The following is a 24,755-nucleotide window of genomic DNA, read 5'->3' on the forward strand; positions in this document are numbered from 1 at the left end:
CATCGAATTGTATAATAATCGTCTACTAAATAACATTATTTTCATTTTCTTTGGATCTTTAGGGTTGTTTAGAAACTTCAATTGGAAGTCAGGTAAAAGGTTATTATGTTCTTCTCAGAAAAACACACCAAAAAAAATAAAATAAAAAACCCAGAAAGAAACACTCGTAACTTGATAAAATGTGGTAGTCATGGAAGCTCATATGACTTGCATATGATTTTCTGAGGCTTACAATTTATAAAGATTAACAATGTTCAAAATTTAATGAAGAAATTGTCTAAATGACCTCCTTTAATATCCAAGGAGCAGTGCTTCAATTGAAAATTCAAAAAACAAGACCATATGAGCAAATTAACTTCTATGACATATCATATAAAAAACTTTAGCAGAGGAAAGAATTCACTTGCAAGACCCACAGAAACAGAAAGATACAAAGAAGCTGCATATCAGTAAAAGAGCAAACATAAAATATCTGCTAAGTAACAAACAAAGCAGCTAGACTAGCATATGCACTACTATCACAAACTGATAACCTACAACATAATTGCTCAGGAAGATGAAAAAGATCACCTGCAATATAATTCAGTAGGTAGAAAATACAAAAGGGAATTCTCAGCTTCACAATAGCTTCCTATTTTTGTCTGAACCGAACCCAAAATCTTCACACAAAGCCATGTTGTCCTTCTCAAGTTGCTCACTTTCCCATGTGTGTTAATATCCTGCTGATCAAAGCTTCCTTTTTTCCAGCAACAGGAAGGTTGTGTGCTGTCAAGTAATATTTCAACTCCACCACCGTCAAATCCTTCAGCTGCAACACATGGATCTTAGCAAAAATATCCATACTAAAAATCAATATTTCATGGAATTTTAAGTTATTAAATTTTCAAGATTAAATATTGTAATTTTTTTTGTTTTCCTTTTGTGGGAAGTCAAACTCTTAAACATGCTCCAAATCTGGATTTCAAGATCTTTGAAATTACCTTTTTTTCATTTTTCACAATTAGTTATAACTTAACTAAATTTTGCCGAAAGTTCCTTTTTATTTTGTTTCTTTTAATCTGGGCTAAGCACTGAATATTCAGAATACTAATTCATAGCCACGCTAACATGTTTGTTTGAGCGTTTTACCAAGTCCATTTATATTGACACAGAATTATTGAAAAGCTTTGCAGGTTTTTCTTTTTAAAGCCTCAATGCAGGTGGATATTTAAGAATGATGCTTGGGAAATTTTACAACTGTTAGCCCAAGGGGAAAAAAGAAAAATCTATAAAGCTTAATTTTTTATTTTTTATTTTTTGGTTCTTTCTCAAAAATTTCCCTTGGATTAGTATCTGAGACAACTAAAGAAGCCTAAATTTTCCTATTAATCAGCAGAATTTGTAAAAGGAAAGCGGCTGTAATTTTGTGCAAGTCCATGTTAGGCACAACCTATTCTAATCTCAATTTCACCAACTTTTGCATGAAAAAGCAAAATTAAAACAATGAGATTTTTTTCTTCTTTGGCCCAGAAGAGGCCACACGATTCAAACCAGAGAACAAAATAAACTTTCAACTTCACCTTCCCAGTGTCCGCAAGCTCGCTCCAATCATAGCTTGCGGACTCCTTCACTGCGTTTTCTGCAATTGCTTTTCGTTTTTTGGAGGTCTCACTTGCTTTTCCATTACGCACAAGTTCACTTTCCTCGTCATAGTTGTCCCCATAGACACAACACTTGAATTCTTCTAATGCACCAACCACTCCTGGCCTGCAGCCCATGCACGTAAACACAGTTTCAAGTTGACAACATTGACAAGCTTTTTTCAAGATAGACAGGAAAATATGGAAGCAAGGGCAGGATTCTTTTTTTTTTTTTTCTTTTTTTTGGCAGGGAGGCATGAGTATGCAGGGAAAGATGGTAACTTAAAGTCAGTCGGTACCTCGCCATGCCTTCCTCGTCAGGGAGGGTTTCGTCTTTCATTTCTGGCATGTCAAGCTCCTCCAAAGCCAGGGCCTGCAGTACTGCATAGTGCCTCTGCAAGGCTGCAAGAAATTACTCTTAAGTCTTAACACACTGAGGGAATCCCAAAAAATTCTAAAGCTAGAAACAGGTATCACAATCAGCTTCATGTCACTCTCTCAGTAAAAAAGAGAAAAGTTACAATAATTTTCCATGACAATTGAATAAGAGGAGCAAATCCACACAGTAAATACTGCTTGAAATATGTCAATACACTACTTGCAGACGAGATAGATCATAGAAGAAGTGGGGGGAGGGATGGGGACAGCACACACAACATGGAGACGTAGAAAATAGCATCCCATGCCCTAAACTATTGAATTGTCTGTAGTATTATATCTTGTAAATTTGTTAATATCACTTAACAGAACTACTAGCAGCTTAATGGTTTTTAACACTTCGAAATACACTACAAATGTAAGTTCAGTGTTATTGGAATTAAAAAATTAGCTTAAAAACCTTCTCAATGGTAGAGGTTTCAACGTGTTTTTGATGATAACTTAAAAAAACTCAGACTCTTCAGTGAGACCAACTTTTACTAACACTTCTTTTTATTTCTCTAGTGTTAACTTGCAAAATTAACTGGAAAAGTTAAAACTTCCAAATTTCCTACATAACATGAATATATGTTTCTTTCCTCAGACTTTGGTGATTGTTAAAGTCTGTGGACCTCAGGAAGAGGTATTCTTTTGTCAACGCATTTGAAATGGGAATCGAATACCGTGACTTGGGTTTTACCCAAGTTACCGACTTGGTCAGTAAATAAAATATCTTTATTTATCAGCAAGCACAGAAAAAAAAAATCAGTTAAGCATCCTTATCCATCAATAAGTACTAATTGTTACTGAAACGTGAGAACATGCAGTAAAGTGTTCCACAGCTTTCAGTATATTTCTTAACTATTTAGTGTTAAAAAATAAAACAAATAAAAAAATATGTTACCATAACTTGCCTTCTACCAAAGTCACCAAAAATTTCCTTCAAGACCTGAATTTCTTTTTCAAAGAAAAAAAAGCCTAGAAGATAGGTGCATGATAAACAGCTATTAGGGGGAAAGGAAAAATGTAAAAGAAAGAGTTCAGTCACAGAACTACCATGCAATTATGCAACATACCAGGGTTAGAAAATTGGCATACTGAAAAATCTTTCAAATCAATTCGTTTCATTAAAGCAACTGCCTTCTTAATTTGATCATCAGTTGATTTAGGTGTTGCACCACTTGAATCTGAATAAAGCTGCAAAATCTGAATTTGTTATTGATAAGTTCACTAGCAATCTACTCTAACCAATTCATCTATTTCTGTTACCTCTTCAACATGTCTGATGTCTTCACAGTATGGAAGATATATCATGTGCATTCCTGGCGGCTCAATTTGACCGCCGTGGCTGACAATCTCATCCTGAGAATGTTCAAGGAGATCGGTAAGTCTAGCCGTTAATGTAAAACTCAAACACTGTTAAACTTTAGAGCAAGAAACAACAGAGTATACTATAATCCCCTTGAAATTCCAACCCACTCTTGAACTAGTACTTGACAAAAAGAGGAATGAGCACCAGAAACTGATTTCCTCCATTACATAACTTATACTTTTTGATATACTTTTTACAAAATGACATATTTTGAAAGAGCTACTGTAATGCCACACGTTCTTAAAGTAGTCTCCCCAGTTGTATATGTGAATATGATTAGGCATGCTAGTTGGTTATTTGAGAATTATGTTTGGTTTTGCTGGAGGTTGTTATACAGTGTTATGCCCTGTGAAATATGCACGGCCATGTTATAAGCCTGGCCTGTGATTGGGTTAGAGGCATGCAGCTACAATCCCCCCACTCCTCTCCCAGAACAAAAAGAAAAACAAACACGTTCACAGAAAGATGAAAACAATCATATTGTCTCTCCAATTTTCTTGCCTGTTTTATGTTTTCTTCCCTTCTGATTTCATTACTAATTCAAGACTCTTCCAGGAGTTCCTCAATGTAAACCACCCCAGCATTCAAAATTCACTTGGAAATGCAGAACATGCAAATGTCACCATCAGCATAAAGTATATAGAGATAATAGGATCCATCTAATTAATGCACCTCAGGATTACCTACGTGTCTGATACATTATCATATGATGTTAGACATGAAAAAAGGTTACCTCCATTAAGATTTTTCCTTTTTCTATAAAGATTTTCCAAAACAATGGCTATATGGTCTCGTTTATTGGGAAAATCAGTTTGTTTTGCAATTTGTTCACTTGGGTGCATATGCCTGAGTGTCTCATTTGGATGCATCTACACAGTCTCAAGCCTTATTCTCTTTTAATGGATAACATTGACTCCTATCATCTGCCTGAGTACTATCATATTTGGTTTCGCAATCCTAAGGCTCAGGAGCACCAAAAATGAGGGAACGGGACCAAATCAGTTAATAGCAAACTACAAAAAAAGAGTGCTTCTGTTAGAAGATAACCCATCACAGTAGAGTACTTCAACTCAAACATGCTTGGTCCAGGTGTCAAATGTTACCAAACTAGAAAAATGTATATCAATATAGAAACTTATTTGAAAGTGCAAGAATAATATGCTATGTACATATTCTAGAAGGGGTGTGATGTGTCCCTATTCTAGAAACATGGTGAGGCGTCCCTAGTGAGCTGTCCTAGTGTGTGAGCTGTGTATTATCCAGAATATTGTACAAAGCTTCTATATATAGAAAGGAATGTCTACGAGAGGGCTATGATGATTAAGCCCATTTTCCAAATAATCTACGCATCAGAAAGCATTAAAGCCTTACTTGAGCAATAAGGGCAACCAACTGAGGATGAGATGAACTGCCATAAAATGCCAGTGCAAATCTGAAAACAGTAAAAACCTCAAAAGTTTCATTATCAGGCATAATAACTTGTCGTGGACACTAACTTCAAACCATCCAACATCAGCCACTGGAGAAAGTAATCAACAAGTCATAATACAACTCAAGTCAACCACCAGCTAGGCAATCAAGAACATATGAAGTTTGAACTTTTGCATGCAGCACGCTAATAAAATGTCATAGAAAAAGAAGACAGAATAAAAAGGAAAAAAAATGAGAATTCAGTGGCATAAAAGGGCTACACATTTTTTATTGAAATAAATTCTCCTGGGCATCATAACTACCATTCTTTATTCTATATCATACCTCAACGCATAAATTCAAAGTAGAAAATATGCTTTTATACTTCCAGACACATGGTGCAGAATAAAATACAAAATAAAGATACTATATTTAAAAAAGAACTCCGAGCACAATTTTTTTTTTACTACAAAATTTTCTCCAATTAGCAACCCACACATTAAAAGTACGATTATGGGCAAAAGCATCATCCATATAGAAGCATTAGGTGAAATTAGATGAATAATAGCAAATGTCAATCATGCTGACAACACAAATTCATGACTAGGTATATAAAAGATTACTATGACATATATCAACCACCGCAACAAATCTAAGTGACAGAAGATGGTCAGATTTTGAAAAATAATACCGCAATAGAGTATAGTATGTTATAAGTACTAACCGCTGGAGCCGTAACATGGATCTATGCAAGGCAATGAAAATGCAAGTGCTACCAATCACTTCCTGCAATAAAGAACCAACAAAAGGGCCATGCGTCATAAATGAGAAGAAAAGAGTTAATTGACTACATTGACAAGATGTGGTTTATTTGTTGAACCATGACATGAGTGCCTCACACCATGAAAATTTGCATTTAAGCCACATTTTGAAATAAAAGATAAGAAATGTTATAAGCTATTGAAAACAAATAATTAACTACTGAAGTTCAAAGAAAAAAGTAGCACAACCACAAAGAACATCAAATAATTAGAATAAAAACAACCTCATCACTAGGAAAAACAAATGTTGAGGGCCTCAAGTTGTGATAATCTTTCAAGCAACTTAATGGCTTGAATCCTAGAAGATGAAGATGCCCAGTTGAAACTCTTTTTATCTCCGATAGCTCCTCTGCCGAAAATGTAATATTCTCACTAGAGAGAGAATGGAATGGTTAGACTAAAATTTGAAGAAGAAAACTAACATGACAAGATTAAAGAAGGATGAGAAAACATGTATGTATTTATTTATATAACAAATAAAGTGATGTAACATAACCAGCATGGATTACAAATGCCAAAGATGAGTTAAAACTCGTTGCTTGTCTACTTTTGCCTTTCCCAGATACCCATCTTTCTCAATGTCACATTTATAATTAAGGAATTATTTTCTTATAAAAAAAAAATAATTAAGGAAATTATACCAGACACTTCCTATATTTTGGTTCGATTCTATTGAAGTCCCTGGGTTTTCAATTTTTTTTATCGACACCCACTGTGCTTTCAGACATTTCTAATCAAAGACTTCCATCCATTTTGCTAACTAAAAGTGGGTCCTAAGCCATGTCAATTGACACACGTGGTGGCTTCATGGCAGTCACCACCCACACTTGCTCCTCCTCCTCTTTATTCTACTTCCCCTTCACTGGTCTTCGTAACTTCCAAAACAATAGTCATAACCATATTTCAGAGAAAAAAATTGGATGAAAAAAAAAAAATCATCGAGGAGAAATTGGGAGAAGCAAGAAACAGCAAACCCCCTTTTCTCTTTGAAATCTCCCCAGTCAAAACGACCAAAAAAAAAAAAAAAAGAAAAAAAAAAAAAAAACCTAAACCACCTCCATCACGCACATCGATGCTGCAATAGGCATCAAGAATTTATTTCTGGCACCACCAGAAGCACACACACAAAGAGTGGGAAAAAGTTTTAGAAGTTTATATTGTGACTGAATCCATATAAAATCTGGAAGAATAAGATATTTTATCCTTTCAATGCCCCAGCCATCTTATTATACTTTTTTCTTTTCTTCTGAAAGTAAGAGAATGGAGAGAATTTTCAGAATCGGTTCTCTCTTGCCCACACACTCACTCTTTGAACACCGTAGCCAACTGTAGGGGCAACAGCAATACATTCTTTTCACTACTACTCTCCTCCAGAACAATCGTCCACCATACTAAACCCGCCAGCTATTCAAAACTACCTTGGCCGCAAAACCCAAAAGCCTCCTCCAAAAGCACCCACTCTATAGCCTAACCCTTGCAAACAAGGTCTCCCTTCAAATAAAAAAAAAAAGACCCTCTGCCTTGAAATTATGTGTCACCTCAGGTACAGTCCAGTCCCAAAACCCTTCTTTACACAGCTACCCTCGGATATATCCACTCCATTATCTCCTTCCTCCAATCAAAAGGCATACTCCAAAAAGCGTTATCCAGCAGCTTTTCACCAAAAATGCTTAAAGACAATGTCAGCCGATTTTTCCTTGGCTTCGAAGATGGTAAGGAGACTGCAAATAAGCATGCTTCTTGAGGTGTATTCAAAATCAAGGACTTCTGTAAAAACTCAGGGAAAAGCGCTAACCATATCTGAGCTATCACCCCAAAAGGACTAGTTAATTTGAAACTTTCCTAAAATTCATTATAAAGCCCAATTTCACCTAGTAACTAGGCAATGTGGGACTTAGCACTCATGACTATCTCTATAAACCACCCACTCTTTGGGCTTCTTCTCATCTTTCTAATATGGGACCGGAGTGTTGCAAACTCCCCATCTTAAACTCTTGACATCCTCGTCAGGTCCACGTCATGCAGTGCTCTAGTACCACATGACTTGGCGTTACTAGGTGGCTCTGATACCACTTGTAACGACCCAGGGAAAAGCGCTAGCCATATCTGCGCTATCATCCCAAAAGGACTAGTCAATTTGGAGCTTTTCTAAAATTCATTATAAAGCCCAGTTTCACCTAGTAACTAGGCAATGTGGGACTTAGTACTCATGACTATCTCTATAAACCACCCACTCTATGGGCTTCTTCCCATCTTCCCAATATGGGACCGGGGTGTTACAAATCAGACATTGCTTGGGCATGAAAAAGATGATGTGTTTATATGGAATATACTCTCTCTAAATGGTATGAGGTCTTTTGAGGGTAAACCCAATAATAAAACCGTGCGGGCTTGGCCCAAAGCGGACAATATCATACCACTTGGAGCATGGGTGTTACAAATGGTATCAGAGCTATTGTCCAGCCTGAGATGGGGGGAGCGTGCACAATCTCATGAAGATCGCTAGTGGACACTCGCTGGGACGGATGCCAAGAATGGGGTAATCCCATGAGGGTCGCCAGCGGGGACGCTGGGTCTTAAGAGGGGGTGATTGTGACGTCCCACATCACCTGGGTATGGAGATGAGGATGTGCTTAAATGTATACTACACCCTTAATGACAACAACGCATTTTAAAGCCGTGATGGTCATGATCCCATCAAAACTCCGCAGTTAAGCGTGCTTCTGCTGGAGTAGTACCAGGATGAGTGACCTCCTGGGAAGTCTAGTTTGGGGGAGCCAAAAGCGGACAATATTGTGTGCCATTGAGGTGGGGTGTTATAGCTTCTTTACCCGTCATCACCGAATCAAGCGGGTGGGTATTATTTTTGTTGATTGGTTGGTTATTATTGGGGTTTCCCTCTGGATTATGGTGAAAGTTGTGAAACTAGACGTGTTTTCCTGTGATTTTGTACAATGAGTGAATTTTCTAGTCAACATTTTTAGGAAAAAAACTAACAAAATATTTATTGTATTCATGAATTCTCTTTTCCTTCCATTTTCTCTACAACCCAAGCAAAAGCATTTCTCTCAAATATGGTTGTGATTGTACTGTTTTGGAAGTTGCAGAGATCTCTAAAGGTGAAGCAAAAGAAGAGGTGGAGGAGAGAGAGAGAGAGAGAGAGAGGAGAGTGGATGGAGAGTTGCTCGAGGACAACTTGTGTGACGAGTAACATTGCTTAAGGCCCACTTTTTGCTAGTAAAATAGATGGAAATGAGATGGATGTCTTATTACTAGTAAACTTAATTTGTATGGTAGGTTTGTCCAAAAATGCTTTGTTTGGCATATTTGTAAACTATCTTCCACGAAATAGTGTTCCTAAAGAAATGAAAATTTGGGCCATATGAAGTCTACGGTTGCTTCTCAAAATAACTCCTTGGAACAAAATATTTCCATTGAAAAACATATTTATAGAACGAGTTCTCTCTAATTATTTTTGGGTATTTGGGACATAAAAAAGGTTTTTCTTTTTTCTTTTTGCAAAAATGACAGATATTTGTTAGTATGATGAATAAAGGGTAGCAGTTGATAGCAAGATCACAATTATCAGTACTCAGGGGATGACCAAGGACTGCAAGGGTTCAATTCGGAGCAGCCTATGACAGAAGAAAGCATTAGCATATTCTTTTTTATTCTATTGGGGAGGGGGACTCAAGTCATTTTCAGAATTTAAGCTCGGTGACCTGGAAAACAATTTGAAAAAGACAAACTAAAGATACTCTCCACCTCAATGATAAAGATGACAAGCACTCAAACCTCTCAACTCTAAACGCTCACAACTCCAAATTCCCATTAAAACAAATTGTGTATACCATAACAAAACCTTGTCTCGACAGTTACTCCAACAAGGGCTGTACAGCAGTACTTATATATAGAGACTATCTCACATTAGGACTCCTACAAGACAAACAAAACCTGATCTCATATTATTCCATGGTAGAATGAATCCACACACTCCAAGACAAAGCCAACTATCTCATGGGTGGGACCAAATGATTTTGTACCAATAAAATACTAGTGATCTCCAATTCTGGTAACACTCCAGTCTCCAGTCCCATATTAGAAAGATGAGTAGCATAGGTGATTTATAAAGACACTCATGGGTGCTAAGTCTCACATTGCTTATTAAGTGAAACTGGGCTTTATAAGTAATTCTAGAGAAGCTCCAAATTGACTAGTCTTTTTGAAGTGATAACGTAGATATGACTAGCACTTTCCCTAAGTCATTATAATTAGTATCAAAACCACCTAGTAACGCCATGTGGTATTAGGGCATTGCATAATGAGGCCCTGATGAGGACGTCGGGGGTTTAAGGAGGGTAGTTTGTAACACTCCAAGCCCATATTAAAAAAATGAGTAGCACACATAAAGTGGATGGTTTATGAAGACACTCATGAATGCTAAGTTTTACATTACTTACTATGCAAAACTAGGCTTTATAAGTGATTCTAGGGAAACTTCAAATTAACTAGTCCTTTTGAGATGATAGTGCAAATGTAACTAGCGTTTTTCCAATATTGTTACAACAATAATCACAAAAGGAATACTTGTAAGCACTTATATAGGACCTAGATAAACCCATTCCCAATTTCTCTCGACCCTAAATTCACCGAACTTTTTAATCGCTTGAAACATATGAAACTATGCTAGGAGCCCGATAGTAAATTTATCGCAACCAATTCAATTAAGCATTTAGAAGAAAGCACCACAAGGGCTCCAATTGTGAGTTACAACACAAAAGGTAACCCTTCATTGGGATATTGACTTACAAAGTACTATTTACCCACAAAGGACAACAACAACAAAAAGACTAGGAAAAATCATGCGTATAATCAAATTATCTATTATCTTCAGCATGACAGATAACTTACAGCTGCATCTATATAGAAGCAATCTTAAGAAAAAAAGCAAAATTTAAACTTTAATTTCTTGAAATTAAGTTTGAACATGGCATTTGAAATGAACTTTCAAGAAAACTTCCTTCAAAACCACATATTCACATTTCTTTGTTACTATTTTGTTTATGTTTTTGAGTGTTTCTGCAACTAAAAAGAATCTAAGAGTCAGAAAAAGAGACTTTTCAGTACTCATGTAAGTCCCCAGTTCCATTCAAGTTTCAGTTCGATAGATTTTATTTAAATGCTAGTTAGTCATGAGTATTTAAGAATTTGCACTAGGAAAATGGGCTAAATTTATAGGTTTCAATCTCTTTGTGGCTTTAATGTTTTTGTAATGGGCTAGGCTGGAAAAGGCTTAAATTACTTATGTATTTAAATTGAGATTAAGTAAAGTCATTTCCTAAGTAAAATGGGGACAAGCATATTGAAACTCTATGATAGGGTTGTGATAACAATTGAGGTTATTGATTTTCTTTGAAGTATAGAAAGCTGTAACGCCATGAATATGGTCCTAAAGCAAATCATTATAGAGAAGGCCATTTCTCTTTCTTGACCTTCTTTACTCCTCACACTATATTCTTAACAGCTGAGTCAAATCTCTTCCTTAACAATCAAAAATCTCCTTCTAGCAATACAGTTTGAGTCATAACCAAGCCTTGTTATAACCTTAAATTGCTGAGAATTTTTATAATGCTGCTTGGAATAGAGCCTGACTCAAACAACTGTGATCTAAATTGAGCCCAGATCCTGGTCAGCACTGTCATTCCACAGGTATGCAGCACACCTCAACGGCATCAGAATCACGCTATTAACATTATTGAAGCTTACTTTTCACTTCTTGGAATGGCATGATTAATTATTCATTGAGAAGAAGCAATGCAGCAGAGATGAATCAATAAACAAGAATCACAAAGTACAGATTTATTTACGCTGCTTGTATATTATATTACGATAGAGAAAAGTAGCATACTTTTTATAAGACTGGTAACGTTTAGGAGGTTCTTGCAACAATGCACCAGTATCCGAACAGATGAAAGATCTTTCAGTCTGCACAATGTCAAAACATATAACCTTATGAAATCTAGTTTACAGCATCAGTACCCAAATCAAAAACATCAAATGACAGGAATAAAATGTGAAACACAATGTCCTAATAAGCAGGAAAGCCACCCTAAAGACGTGACTGTTTTTTGACAAGTAAAATAGTAAATATTTACTCATAAAAAGAAAGGAAAGGGACAACTAAAGTATTCACAGACAGTGTACTAAAGGACCAACACAAGATCATAATTTAGTCATATACATATTGCATTTTTTTTTTTTTTGTTAATTGCCTTTAGCCCCCCTAAACCACCACTCATTTACACATAGCCCCCATAAACCTCACACTCAACCACCTTCAACTACTAGTCACTGGCAAAATCCCCTCTTCTGTTAGTTAAGATCATTAAATCTGACAGAAAAAAGCACGTGTGACATGCGTGTGCACTTTTTCTGTGAAATTCCAAAAATGCCCTAAAAAAAACTAAAGAGGGGTGGTTGTCAAACCGCCCCTAGGGATGGCAGAGCCACCCCCAAGCATGTTTCAAGGGGGCTTGGCCACCCCCAAACATGCTTGGGGTGGCTCAGCCACCCCCTAAATCCTTGCGGGGTAGCCAAGCCACCCTCAAAGGTGGATCAGCCACCCCAACCACATCTTGCTCTTTTCTTTTTCCTATTTCAAATTTTAAAAATAAATAAATAACTTTAAGGGTGTTAGAGTATGTTTTTCTAGTTGTTTTTTCATTTGCTTGTTTCTTCCAAGCTAGATTCATATGATGTATATGCTCCAGCTTGAGGGGGAGTGTTAGAAGAGATATTAAGGTTTGAGTCATTAGGGTTTCAAGGGTAGTTTAGTCTTTATGGTATTTCCCTAATTCTATATAATAGGATGCTTGTATTAGGTTAACATAAGTTGTATAAGTTGAATAATATAATAGCCTCCGCCTTTTGTGTAAAAAAAAGAAAAAAAAGAAAAAAAAACCATCACTGTAGTTGCTGCTGGGGTGCGAGTTCTTGTTGCTGGGAATGATGGCCGGCATGTTCTGTAGTGGCCGGAGTTTTCTTTCTCCGGCGAGCTCTGGGGATACTCCGGCGAAGGTCTGACGTGCTTCCAGTGACTGTTTCTGTTCTGTTTTCAGTGTTTTTCTTCTGTTTGTAGGTACTGCCGGCATGTTCTGTGTGTTTCCAGCCAGTTTTGAAGCTCCAACGAAGTTCCGCTAAAACTCCAACAAAGCTCTGGCGAAGCTTTTTTGTTTTTCTAGTATTTGTTTTCCGGCGAAACTTGTTGGTTAATCATATGAAATATAATTGTTGTTAGTTGTTGGTTGTTGTTGGTGATCAATGTATCCGACCAGCCTTGGTATTTTGCGGCGAGAACCGATCCATTGTTGTGATCGATGTATCCAACCAGCCTTGGTGTTTTGCGGTAAGAACCAATCCCAAGTTGTTATTGATCGATGTATCCGACCGGCCTTGGATTCTCCGGCGAGAACCAATCCAATGTTGTGATCGATGTATCCGACCGGCCTTGTTGTTTTGTGGCGAGATCCAAATCATGGTTGTTCAAGTTTCCTATGTATTTTCGATCGGCATTGAAGTTTTATTTAATTATCTTATTTGTATTGTGTACTCCAAGCTGTTCCAACTTGAGGAGGAGTGTTAGAGTATGTTTTTCTAGTTTTTTCATTTGCTTGTTTCTTCCAAGCTGGATTCATATGATGTATATGCTCCAGCTTGAGGGAGAGTGTTAGAAGGGATATTAGGGTTTGAGTCATTTCAAGGGTAGTTTGGTCTTTGTGTCAATAGGGTTTAGCCTATATATTTGGTTGTTTGTATTAAGTTTAATAAGCCGAATAATATAATAGTCTCCACCTTTTGTGTCTAAACCGTTCAGACAACATACCAATTCCTTTTATTAGTCATATGAAAGTGACTAATTGTCTAGAAGAAATAGCCTGTTAGATGTCAAAACTCAATAATACTTTTAAGTGATAAGTCCTCCATATCCTCAAAACCATTAGTTCCACTTTCTTTGTGGACATATCACACAAGGTAGACCAGGAAATGGAAAGGATTCTCAGAAATGATGCACTAGATTAATATATGCCAGAAACAGTGAGAGATAGGCAGAAAATCTAGGAATCAGGATAATGAAGTCGATGGGATCAGGAAGTCGAAGAAATCAGTTATCGCAACACCGAAAAGACCACTGTCCTCTAGCAACCAACTTGACAGCAAGAGCCAAGTCAATCCAATAGAGTTCATCTGAAGAACTACAACACTTCTAACTACGCGCATTTTCAAACGCATGAACTGAAAAATCTCTTCAAAAGACAGGAAAAACCGACATGAAGTACGAAGTTGAGAGACAAAAATATAATTGGCCCAATTCAAATCAACAATAAATTAAGAAATGATTAACAGTATTCTCTCTGGCCATTTGAGAATTACCAATATTCTAGAGATGAGTTGATAAATCATTCTCACCAACACCCATTTTCATTGTCATAACCACAAAATCCACATTGGTTAGTCTTAATCACGAACTTGCTAGAATCACTCAGTTCACTAATCTTACACAATAATACATCGATAAGTGTGTTCTTGGATGGTTGTAGTGGGGGGTGTTGGCAGGCAGTTGCTGTTTAGTTGGGCTTTACTAAAAGTGCAATTTAACTAGATTTATGTGAGCATATACCATCAAAGAAAAATAATTTGAGTGGTATCACCTTCAAAGGACGATTGCTGACAGAATCGAGCCAGGTAATTGTTCCTACAAAACCAAGAGTGAAAAAGAAAAACAAAACAAAACAAAACAAAATAAACCAAACAAATGCATAGTTTTTAACTGCATATACAAGGTGACATACGGAAACTCACTTTTGTTTCATACCTAAAATTTAATTAGAAACTGGTGACACATACCTGGAATGGTGGGACGAATCAGAGCATATGTGTTCAGTTCAATTGATAATCCATTGGCAACTGAAAATGAGATTCTTCTAACTATGCGCTTCTTGAACATACGCTTTCTCAGCTGATCTTTCATATCTTCCAATCTGAAATTGGAACATAGAGATTTATATATTGAGGGCAGTACTTAAGAATAGGAAAAGGCACTTAACAAGATATATTCCAGCATCAATATTGAATACTTTAAATTGTTAACTCAACATGAAAAACCTGACCCAGAGATCTTTATCCAAGTAGCTTTTCTGTGAAAACTTCATTTGAAGGAATAAATTTCAGTGCAAAAAATCATGTTTCTATTACTATTCAAATATCAAGTGCCCTTAATACTTGTCAAAGGTTGATTATGAGTTTATGCATTGAAAGATGCAGAAAAGAGTTGAAGAAAGATCCATTGACGTTGTTATACAGGTTATCTGAAAATGGGCTTGATAATCATTGCCCTCTATTAGACATTCATTTCTATTTATAGAAGTGTTTGTACACCCCATTCTGAATAGGACAGCTCACTAGGGACACCTCATCATGTTTCTAGAACAAGGACACATCACACCCCTTCTAGAATATGTACACAACATATTATTCTAACACTCGCCCTAAAGTCAGACGAACCGCTTAGCAAAGCAAACAATACCAACAAAGAGCAAAGGCAAATTGATTATTGGTGAAGATGGACTATATACCAATAGTTGAGGGCAACGTCAGCTTCGATTTTCAATCTTGTGCGGATATTTGATATTAGGAAACAAAATTTGTGGTAATGACAACATGGAAACACAAAATAAAATTTGTTTTTTTAAAAAAAAAAAAAATAAACTGATTTTATAAACAGGTCACTCATAGGTTAAGTGGGTTGTCCTAAGATTAACTCATTTATTAAACGGGTCAAGTGGGTCTACCCTGTAGTGACCCGAACCCAATTATACAAAACCCTAACCCACCAATTTTGGATTGAGTTCGTAGGCCATGTCAAAAATTGACAGCCCTAATTTAGGTCAAAGGTGGTCGCGTGGCCACGCAACCACCCCTTCTACTCCGCTGAGAGTAACCACGCAACCACCTCTGTATCTATATTTTTTTTAATAAATAACAAGTTAGGTTCCACACTAGAAAAAACAAGCATGTTCAGTGTTTATTTCTTTGAAAAAAACAAAACACTTTTCAAAAAGTTTACCAAACAAATTTTTTCTATAAACTCCACTAAAAATACATTTCGAGTGTGGACCCCATCGAAAACACTTCTCAACATTTTGTCACATCAAAAAAATTTTCAAATCAAAAAACAAATAAAGTGTTTAAAACCTTTAAAATAGTTATACGTTCAAAAAAACGTTTAACAAACATAGCCTATAGTTCATGGTGACCCATGGGTGAAGTCATTTATCATTTTCTGAGTCAATCCATTTTCTGCTTGAAACACTGATCTTCTACAGCTCTTGAAACATAAACAACTTCCCATAACAACTTCTCTTACAAATTAAAAGAAGCCAAAACAGATTTCTGAGCTCAAAACTGTAAGATATTTAAGCAAAGTCAGATGCATAACGCAACAATCGGTTCCGCCACTTCTAATATGATATGTGGCACCCTGACAACTGCAGCATAAGTAATACCATAAACATAAACAAGATAGAAAGGCATACTTCTCTCCTGCTGAGTGCAACAACTGAGCAAGGTCATCACCTTCCAATCCAATCAAATCCTGAAACATATAAGGTTGAACTGGTAAGTAATGTAACTAATCTAATCGGGCATAGAAGTTACTGTAGAAATAAAAGTGAGCTATGATCATACAGCAAAGAAAAGAGAAACATTGAACTCCTCATCAGGCCGACTCAAAGGTAGAAGTTCAATTGAGATGCCTAGATCTTGTGCATCCTGGAGAGAAAATAGAGCACCAATGACTTTCAAAAGGACAAAATTTCTTCTAAGAAAACGATTAAAATAGGAAGCAAGTGCAAATCAGTACCTTAGCTCGCTGCAATGTGGTTCTTGTCATATCTATTTTTGTTGCTCCCTTGATATTCCCTAAAGGATCATCTTCGTTTGTGAAAAGAAGTATCCTTTTATCAGCTGTCTTTGCAGATCTGAGATATATTATTTGCTAATTGTTATAAAAGAAAACTACATAGGGGGGATCATAGGATACTAAATAAAATTTTTGCTTGGCAACCAATTAAATTCAACAGAAAAATGAACAATGGTAACAAAGTAGAATTACCCTTTACGTAGCAGCGCTTGTGCTACCCAAAGAGCATTGTAAAGAGAATTTTCTCGAGTGCCAGAGACAATACCATACTGACTCCCAATTTCTTCCATGAACCTTTCTGCAAGAAAAAGATTCCAAGAATTGGGGTAGGCCTGCCACTCCATAAAAGAAGTGTGTAGCCAAATAGAACTTCTCTCATTGCAATGCAAGCAGTACTATACATCCACGAATGCCTTATAATATTATATTGAACTATGCTTACAAAATTTTAGAAATTTAAGACATTTGAAAAGTAGGACAATACACAAAACATGCTGACAATAAAAAGCGATTAAATAGCTTTAACACCATCAGAATCTTTCTTCATGGAATTTCATTCTAATCTCCAACAGATTTCTTCTTCTTTTTTTTTCTTTTTCTTTTGATTGGTAAGTTACACTAGCACTCGATGGGTTTGGACCATCTCAAAATTATTCACAGAAAAAAAAAAAAAAAAAAAAAAAAAAAAAAAAGGCATCTTCCCACTTCAATTGAACTAACTCTCTGTTTCTGGAGTTTCACCATAATATCTAGGTCATCTAGACAAAAACTAGACGTATCTAAAGACAATAAAACTTGAAATAAAATTTGAATCCTGTGCCTTTAATTTTCTGAAATGGAGTTGATTCAAGGTGTACATAATTAGGCAACCAACAAAAAAGAAAAACACTAACTTCTGATTGATTTCTGCATTACCTTATAAATTTTCTACAAAGCTAAAAACCCAAAACACTAATAATTTATATACTTTCAATGATATTAGCTCAAAAGAATATTTGTATGAGAAAAAGAACTGAAAAGGGAAGAAGCACGCAAATGCAATAGGCTCTTTTGTTTTCGTAAGTTACACAAGCACCCAATAGGATGAGCTCGTTTATACCCAAATAGTACATAAATAGGCTCATTATACCCAAATAGTATATAAACATAAAAATACTGCATCCAAATAGTAGATAAACTTAAACAAAATGCTTAAAGGTCGCAGTATATAAATAGGCTCATTTTTTTATTTGTACGTCTAATTTAGTGAATCAAAACTTAACCAAAAGCTTTTAAACATAATCACCAATGGGAGCCAATATATCCCAAGAACTAAAACAATTTGAAATTTGTTTTAAGTTTCAAAACATGGACAGCTCAAATTTAATTAAATAAGAACTTAAAAAATATATTAGGTCCAAAGAAGATAATACATGATTACAACCAGACATTCATCATCATCACCATGAAACACAAATTATTCAGCCTAAGACTTACCCTCTATATGATCAAATTCTTTTATAAGCCTGGCTGTGGGCCTGTCTAGATACTCACGTTCAGCAACATTAAATACAAAAACTCCATTTAAGTCCTGCAAATTTTTCTTTTCCCTCTGCAAATGCACCATTGAATAAATCATATTATTGAAAAGAGAAAAAATAACAATAATAAGCGGGCCTTCAGAAAAGCTTATGCAGAAAATATCTCTAGAATACATGTATGTGTGTGTGTATGTGTGTGTGAAAATTATGGTACTAAAAAGAAAGAATGCCAAATTGTATAACACAGTCGTGATCTAAGATTACAAGCATGGAAAGTTTCAAAAATTCATACAGTTCAGAGTGTTTATAATATTATGTATCCAAGTACTAAAATGTGTGAGCGTGCGCGTGCGCGCGTGTGTGGGTACAGGTGCATGTGCATGTGCGCGTGTGTGCATGTGTGCGTGTGTGCGTGTGGGTGTGGGTGTGTGTGTGCATGTGTATGTGAGCGTGTGCGTATGTGCGCGTGCGCGTGCGCGTTCTTTTCTAACTGCAAATGATTCAGAAAATAAGGTCCAAACATGTGAATGAACCACACCATGACAAAAATAGTCTTGACATCAAACATGTCTAGTACAAACCCAAACTCAAACTCAGCTAAGCCTCCCATTTAAATAGTATCAGCTTTATGGATCCTCATCCACTGTAAACCCAAACACTTCAAAAGAAAACCAAAACCGTGCCTTCTTACAAGGCAAAGATCTCAAAGAATACCAGTAAAGGAGTAACCACTAAAAATAGAGATCATCAAAAAATGTCTCTGTGTGGCAATGGTATTATTCACTTGTAAGTCATGATAGAGATAAAGATAGTGTTTTCTTGGTTATTTGGCTAGTTCTTGGTGGTTTTTATGAAAAAATGAAAAAAGAAAAAAAAAAAATTTGAAGTTTCAATGGCGGCAGTATGTTCTCCGGCAGCTGCGATGGTGGTTCTGGAAGTCAGAAAAATGACAAGTCATTTAGGGTTGAATGATATTAGAGAATGTTTTTCATTTGCTTGTTTCTTCAAGGCTGGGCTTATATGATATATATGCTCCAGATTGAGGAGTGTTAGAAAAGTTATTAGGGTTTGTGAGAGTTATTAGGGTTGTGAGTATTTTGGTCATTGTTCTATTTCTCAAACTCTAGTACTGCATTGCATTGGGAGATAGTGGCTAGAGCACAGCGTTCTTGTGCAGTAGAATGTAACATAGTACTACGCTGACTCTCCTCATTTTGAACATATGCAAACACCTCTCAAAGGGAAGTAAGGAGCTCCTTTCCCAAAATATGAACCCGAACTGGATCATCCTCGGAATTCAGGCCTGCAAGGAACTCATAGATACGGCTATTTTCTATCATCCTCTAAATTTCTACTGAATCTATTGTGCACTTTGCCTGAAAGTTCTAATAATGGTCCAGCTCTTGCTCTAAACCTCGAAGCTTATGAAAATAGGTAGCAACAGACCATTCACCCTAGGTTGTCCCAAGAATCTGACGCTCCAATTCATAAATTTGATCAGCATTTCCCATCATTGAATAGGTCAAAGATGTTGCCTCCTAGATTTCTTTTGCAATGCAGAGAAATAAATAACCCTAACTAATATCTGGTTGCATAGAATGTAACGGCAATGACAAAATAGTAGAATTTTTTGCTTCCCATTTATCATATGCAAGATCATCTAATTCTAGTTCCTGAATTCCACCATTCAAGTATCTCATTTTCCCCCTACTCTTAATATATAAAAGAGCAGATTGCGAACAAGCAGCATAGTTGAGCCCATCCAATATCACGATTGTGATTTGGAGTGTTGGATATTCACCATGGGAGGTCACCTAACTCTCTACCCCTTTTTGTGAATTTCTTAGGTCTAATTTATGTCACGCATTTTTAAGCCAAACATCCAACCAAGAAAACTCCACTACACAACAACTAGTCTCAACAAAATAAACCAATCAACAAACACATGCGAATACAACTTTAAACTTCCTGAAGAGTTTCAAACATGGGTATGCTATGGCAACAACCCGTACCAAAAAGGGTTTGTTACGACGACAAGCATGAGAGGCACAACAGACACAAAATGGAAATAAAGAACAAAAAAATAAATTACTTTGATACCAAGTTGAACAAGAGGAAGGAAAAATTGGAGAAAGAAAGGAAAAAAAAATGTAAAAAATATGATCTTATTTTCCCTTGATGATCCATCCATTCTATCACGTGTTTATATTGGGGAGTGATAGAATCTAATATGAAAATATAATCAATGAGAAATAAAGGGAAATAAAATGAGATAAAATCATATCGGCCATTTGGGAAGTTTCCTTCTTCAACGAATATTGGAACAAGGGTGAATGGGCCTCATGAAGGGGATAAAATCCTTCTCTTTGCCTAAAGCATGAAATGAATTACAACAACATAATCCCAAAGCCACATTCCCGCCAAACATTTTACATCGGAACAAACTAAGTCTACTATTGACATAGACCATTTCTTCCTCATTTATGTTTTTCATTTCAATTGAATCTGCATCCTGCTGTCATATTTTTGAACAGTGACATCTTTTTTTTCTTTTTCTTTTCCTTCTTTTTTTCCTTCATTCAGGCATAGTGCCACTACTCAAGTTAAGTCCTTTAAATTTTCAGAGAGAAATTCTTCTCTCGACTCCCAGATGAAATCCAACTTACCTCTATGCTCGTTCTTTATATTAAAAACTTAAAGATTCCAACAGCAACCAACATTCAACATTATCATGTTCGAGAATGAAAGAACAGATCAATTAAAAAGACAAAAAGAAGGAATTGCCTAGAAAAATGGAAGGCAACCAGAACGCAAAAACGCAAAATAATCCAAGGTCAGGGAATTCATAGTTCAAAATAATCTAAGGATAAATATGTTTTAGTTAAACAGAGACAACATCTTACAGTGTTAAAGAAGCAAATAGCAACTTCATCATAGGATCTATTAATGATCTGAGTCTTCAATGACTGTGAGATACAACTCACAGCAATGTGGAAATGAGTTTCATCCTTTTGATCTCCCTGCAAACATTGCCAAATGTAGAAATGACGACCAAATTATGTTTGTAAAGGTACAGGTCATCAGCATGTTCTGAAGTCTGAATCGCTGAATGTGGCGCAACATTAAACTGATACAGCCTCGCTAATTATTTACAGAAGACATAAGCAACTTTGACCAACTGAACCGGAAAGAACAGCCATAGATTTTTTATATATTCTTTTGCTCAATAGCGCACCTTAACCAATTTATTCAATGACATTCAAATAGAATCAAGAATCTCCACAAGTTGATAAGTCTTTATTCTAAATTTTTTTTTTTTTTTTTGATAAGTCTTTATTCTAAAATTTTAAAAGTTGCTATATGTAGTACAAATTTTAATACAATTTGAGCACAAAACAATGTGATTGTTCCGTTGTCATGCCATGCGCGCACAGAGCGGGTAACCAGTGGATGTCACATCCTACACTTGCACCACTACATATGGACCGATCAATAACAAAGTTGCAATAAACCATGCAGCACTCCTAGCATGACCCTTTATTTTTCATATATGTTGCATAACATTACTAGTGTCATGCTAATGAGTTCTAGCTCAATTGGCACATTATAAGAATGATGAGATGGAAGGTGAGGCTGTGAGTTCAAGAACCATTAGGTGAGAGCGTAGCATACCAGCCTGAAGAATAATTAATAATCATATGCACGAATATATTATATAGTCACATTATGAGCAGTACCATGTATTACTTTAACAAAATATTTTCTGCAAGGAAAGCTCCTACTTTGTTACGAGGATGTAATACCCCAATGTCTTTAACAGTAAGAACCTTAAAAAAAAAAAAAAAAAAAAAAAAAAAAAAAAAAAAAAATCAGTGACACTTGGCAAACACCTAGTAATCAGGTATTTGGCAAACACCAAATTCCACTTGTTTGGTGGTTACTCTAAAGTAAGTATTTAGGAAACACCTAGTTAGCTTTAAAATTTTTGTCAAGTCTTCGATACTTTGACCTTGAAGATGCATGAAACTGAAATTTTAAGCTCTTTAAATTGTGCATATAAACCTGGAATTAAAAGGTCAAACTTTGTTATTCTGTCTGAATTTCTCATTTTGTTCTTCAAAGTGAAATCCAACTTTTATTCTTTGGAATTTGGATTGTAGAATAATTTTATTAAATCAATTGGGGGTAGTTCCTTATTTACATGTAATGTCTTCAGTAAATGGGGATAAAAATAAATGAGGACATTATGAGATTACAGGGAAAGAAGTAAACAGAACAGAATTTCTACAAACTGAGGTAAGTACATATTTTGCAATTGTTGGGGGCCAATTTGTAATTACCAAAAGTAACCACTGCCTCACCCTACCTCTTCTGTATGCTCAACATGCTTGAGCACATCAGAAACATTTCCCTTAGAGCTGCATAGGCTGGGTGAGGGGGAGATTTATCAAAGCTAGGACTCTAGCTAGCTAATCTAGTTTTAAGTTTCAGGTTTCTGGTTGAGGTAAGTAGCACCCTCCATGGTTCTGTCCATATTGGGCCAAGCTCCTCTGTTTTTAATCCCATGTGTCAGAGATATATCATGCTATGCTCTAGGTCTTTAGAGTTGCATGTGGCATATCCCAAAACAGCCCTTTCTTCTATATCTTATGATGCATCTAATTGGTGAGTCGTTGGAATAGGTTGCTTCTCATTGCTGTAACCTTTACTTAAATCATTGTTTCAGCTCAGCTCTTTTTGTGTTTGATTCCTCGCTTAAGATTCTAAAATTCTACACTTGTTATTCTGAAATCATGATACCAATTCAAAGAGTAACTTAATGATTCAGCTCTTCTTTCTAAGCCCAGTGCTATCATCTCCATATTTATGCCCTAAGTGAGCTTTAACAATTAATTGTCTTTATGTCTTTTTGAAGCAGTTCACTTTCGATGGATAATTTACACTTGAGAATCTGGTTCTAGTGCTTTTGAGACATTAAGTTGTTCTAAGCCTGAATTTTATTGAATTCTATTGACTCACTCCTAATCATTTGCATGCAGCTTTGATTGTTCTTAATCCTTTGTGCTGCTCGGCATTCATTTTTTGTTATTTAAGTATAATATTTCAGATTTGAGTTCTAATCTATTGATAGATTTGATAAGTTAGTCTCATTTGGCTTTGCATTCACATGTCAACATGTTCACTCATATCTTGCTTTTGTGGGTAAAGAGCAAAGCTTTCTGTCAATGTTATAACCCTTTGATTGTGATTTTGAATGCTATGGATAGGTCTTAGTCCTCCTTGTCTGATCCATGGAACCTAAGCAGTTCAGAAATTAATTTGGCTCAGTCGGATTACCAATGACCATTCGGATTACCAATTGGCACAAGCATGTTGGGCCAGTCGGATTACCAATGGCTGCATTTGAAATAGAAATGGGGATTTGGCCTCATCTTAACTAGTGGTGAGGATTGATTTGAACCCCTAGCCAATGGTACATTAATTAGGACCCACTTGGAAATCAGCGATGGGAATTTCAACCTCTCCCTAAACATCAATGACGATATTCGGACTTTTCCAAGTATGCTAATAAAGTTTCAAAATAGGCTTTCCAATATGTTAGAAACTGGCTTTAAAATGCACGGCAATGAGATGCCTACAGTTGTTTTTGTATATTTTGAAAGTGTAATATGGACAACGATGCATTATAAGCTGAATCATTTCATGATCAGAATGTATGTAAATTTTCACTTTACTTACTTATGCCAAAACACCATATTGTATTAAAATGATAATATAACTAGTTTGATGCATATCTAGTTATATAGGAAAACTGTTTAGAAATCATTTGAATAAAGGGAGCAGTTACAAGTTAAGACTCGACCAGCTAGAGAGTATTAGGTCCGGACACACAGTGCATTTTAGTTTGAACACGAGCTGAATAAGCTAAAAAACCATGGCAGCCACTATATATATATATATAAAAGTTGTAGAAGGAAACTCACGGAAAGGCAAGTAGAGGAGAACATTTTGGGGGAAGCATCGACGAGGTAAACCACAAGCTCTTTGGTCGACTCTCTTTCCTGATCAAAAACACTGACAGATACTATCAAATGCCATTTTATCAAGGTAGAACCAAAAAAAAAAAAAAAGTAAAAGACCTGGTAGACTTCATTATCGGGGTCGTCATCGTCGTCCCTGAAAACGTCATCTGGGTCTAAATCCATTACCAGAGATGATTGCCGCAACTAACGAAATTGGATTTGGAAGAGAGAAAGAAAAAGGCGGTTCAGATTTTAGAATGGGGCAAGGCACTTTTTAACCATGTCTATAAATTTATTTAGGTTTTTGCGATTTAAAAAAAATGTAATTTAAAAGTAATAATTTAAAAAGTTATAATTTGAAAACATAGTTTTTAAAACTACAATTAAACATTTAGTAAAATTACAGTTTAATTTTTAAATTGCAGTTCAACCTTTAAAATCGTACGTTTTTTAAAAATGCATCCCTTGTTGGTTTTGGTTTCGGCCGAATGATTTTTAAGCTGGCTTTTTCCAAAAGTCTTTGGTCGATTGTGGGTGATGAATTGGTGGATGATGTGAAGAGCTTCTTTATGTCTGGAAAACTTCTTAAAGAAGT

At 35.9% G+C, this 24,755-nt stretch overlaps 1 protein-coding gene across 1 annotated transcript; it reads right to left on the reverse strand.

Annotated features, from left to right (window-relative positions):
• Positions 1-343: 343 nt before the first annotated feature.
• Positions 344-24,423, reverse strand: KU70 (ATP-dependent DNA helicase 2 subunit Ku70-like protein). The gene is made up of 19 exons (XM_059592536.2): positions 24,278-24,423; positions 24,122-24,199; positions 21,041-21,157; positions 18,094-18,208; positions 16,810-16,915; positions 16,558-16,675; positions 16,383-16,466; positions 16,232-16,290; positions 14,544-14,677; positions 14,348-14,391; positions 11,548-11,624; positions 5,864-6,011; positions 5,543-5,604; positions 4,780-4,840; positions 3,306-3,398; positions 3,113-3,233; positions 1,919-2,021; positions 1,560-1,746; positions 344-808 (listed from the first exon to the last, which is right to left on the reverse strand). The coding sequence occupies exons 1-19, from the start codon at positions 24,341-24,343 to the stop codon at positions 695-697; spliced, it is 1,887 nt and encodes a 628-aa protein (XP_059448519.2). The 5' UTR covers positions 24,344-24,423; the 3' UTR covers positions 344-694.
• Positions 24,424-24,755: the final 332 nt, after the last annotated feature.

The sequence above is a fragment of the Corylus avellana genome, chromosome 4 (assembly GCF_965113065.1).
Source record: "Corylus avellana chromosome 4, dhCorAvel1.hap1.2, whole genome shotgun sequence".
Classification (NCBI taxonomy): Eukaryota; Viridiplantae; Streptophyta; class Magnoliopsida; order Fagales; family Betulaceae; genus Corylus; species Corylus avellana.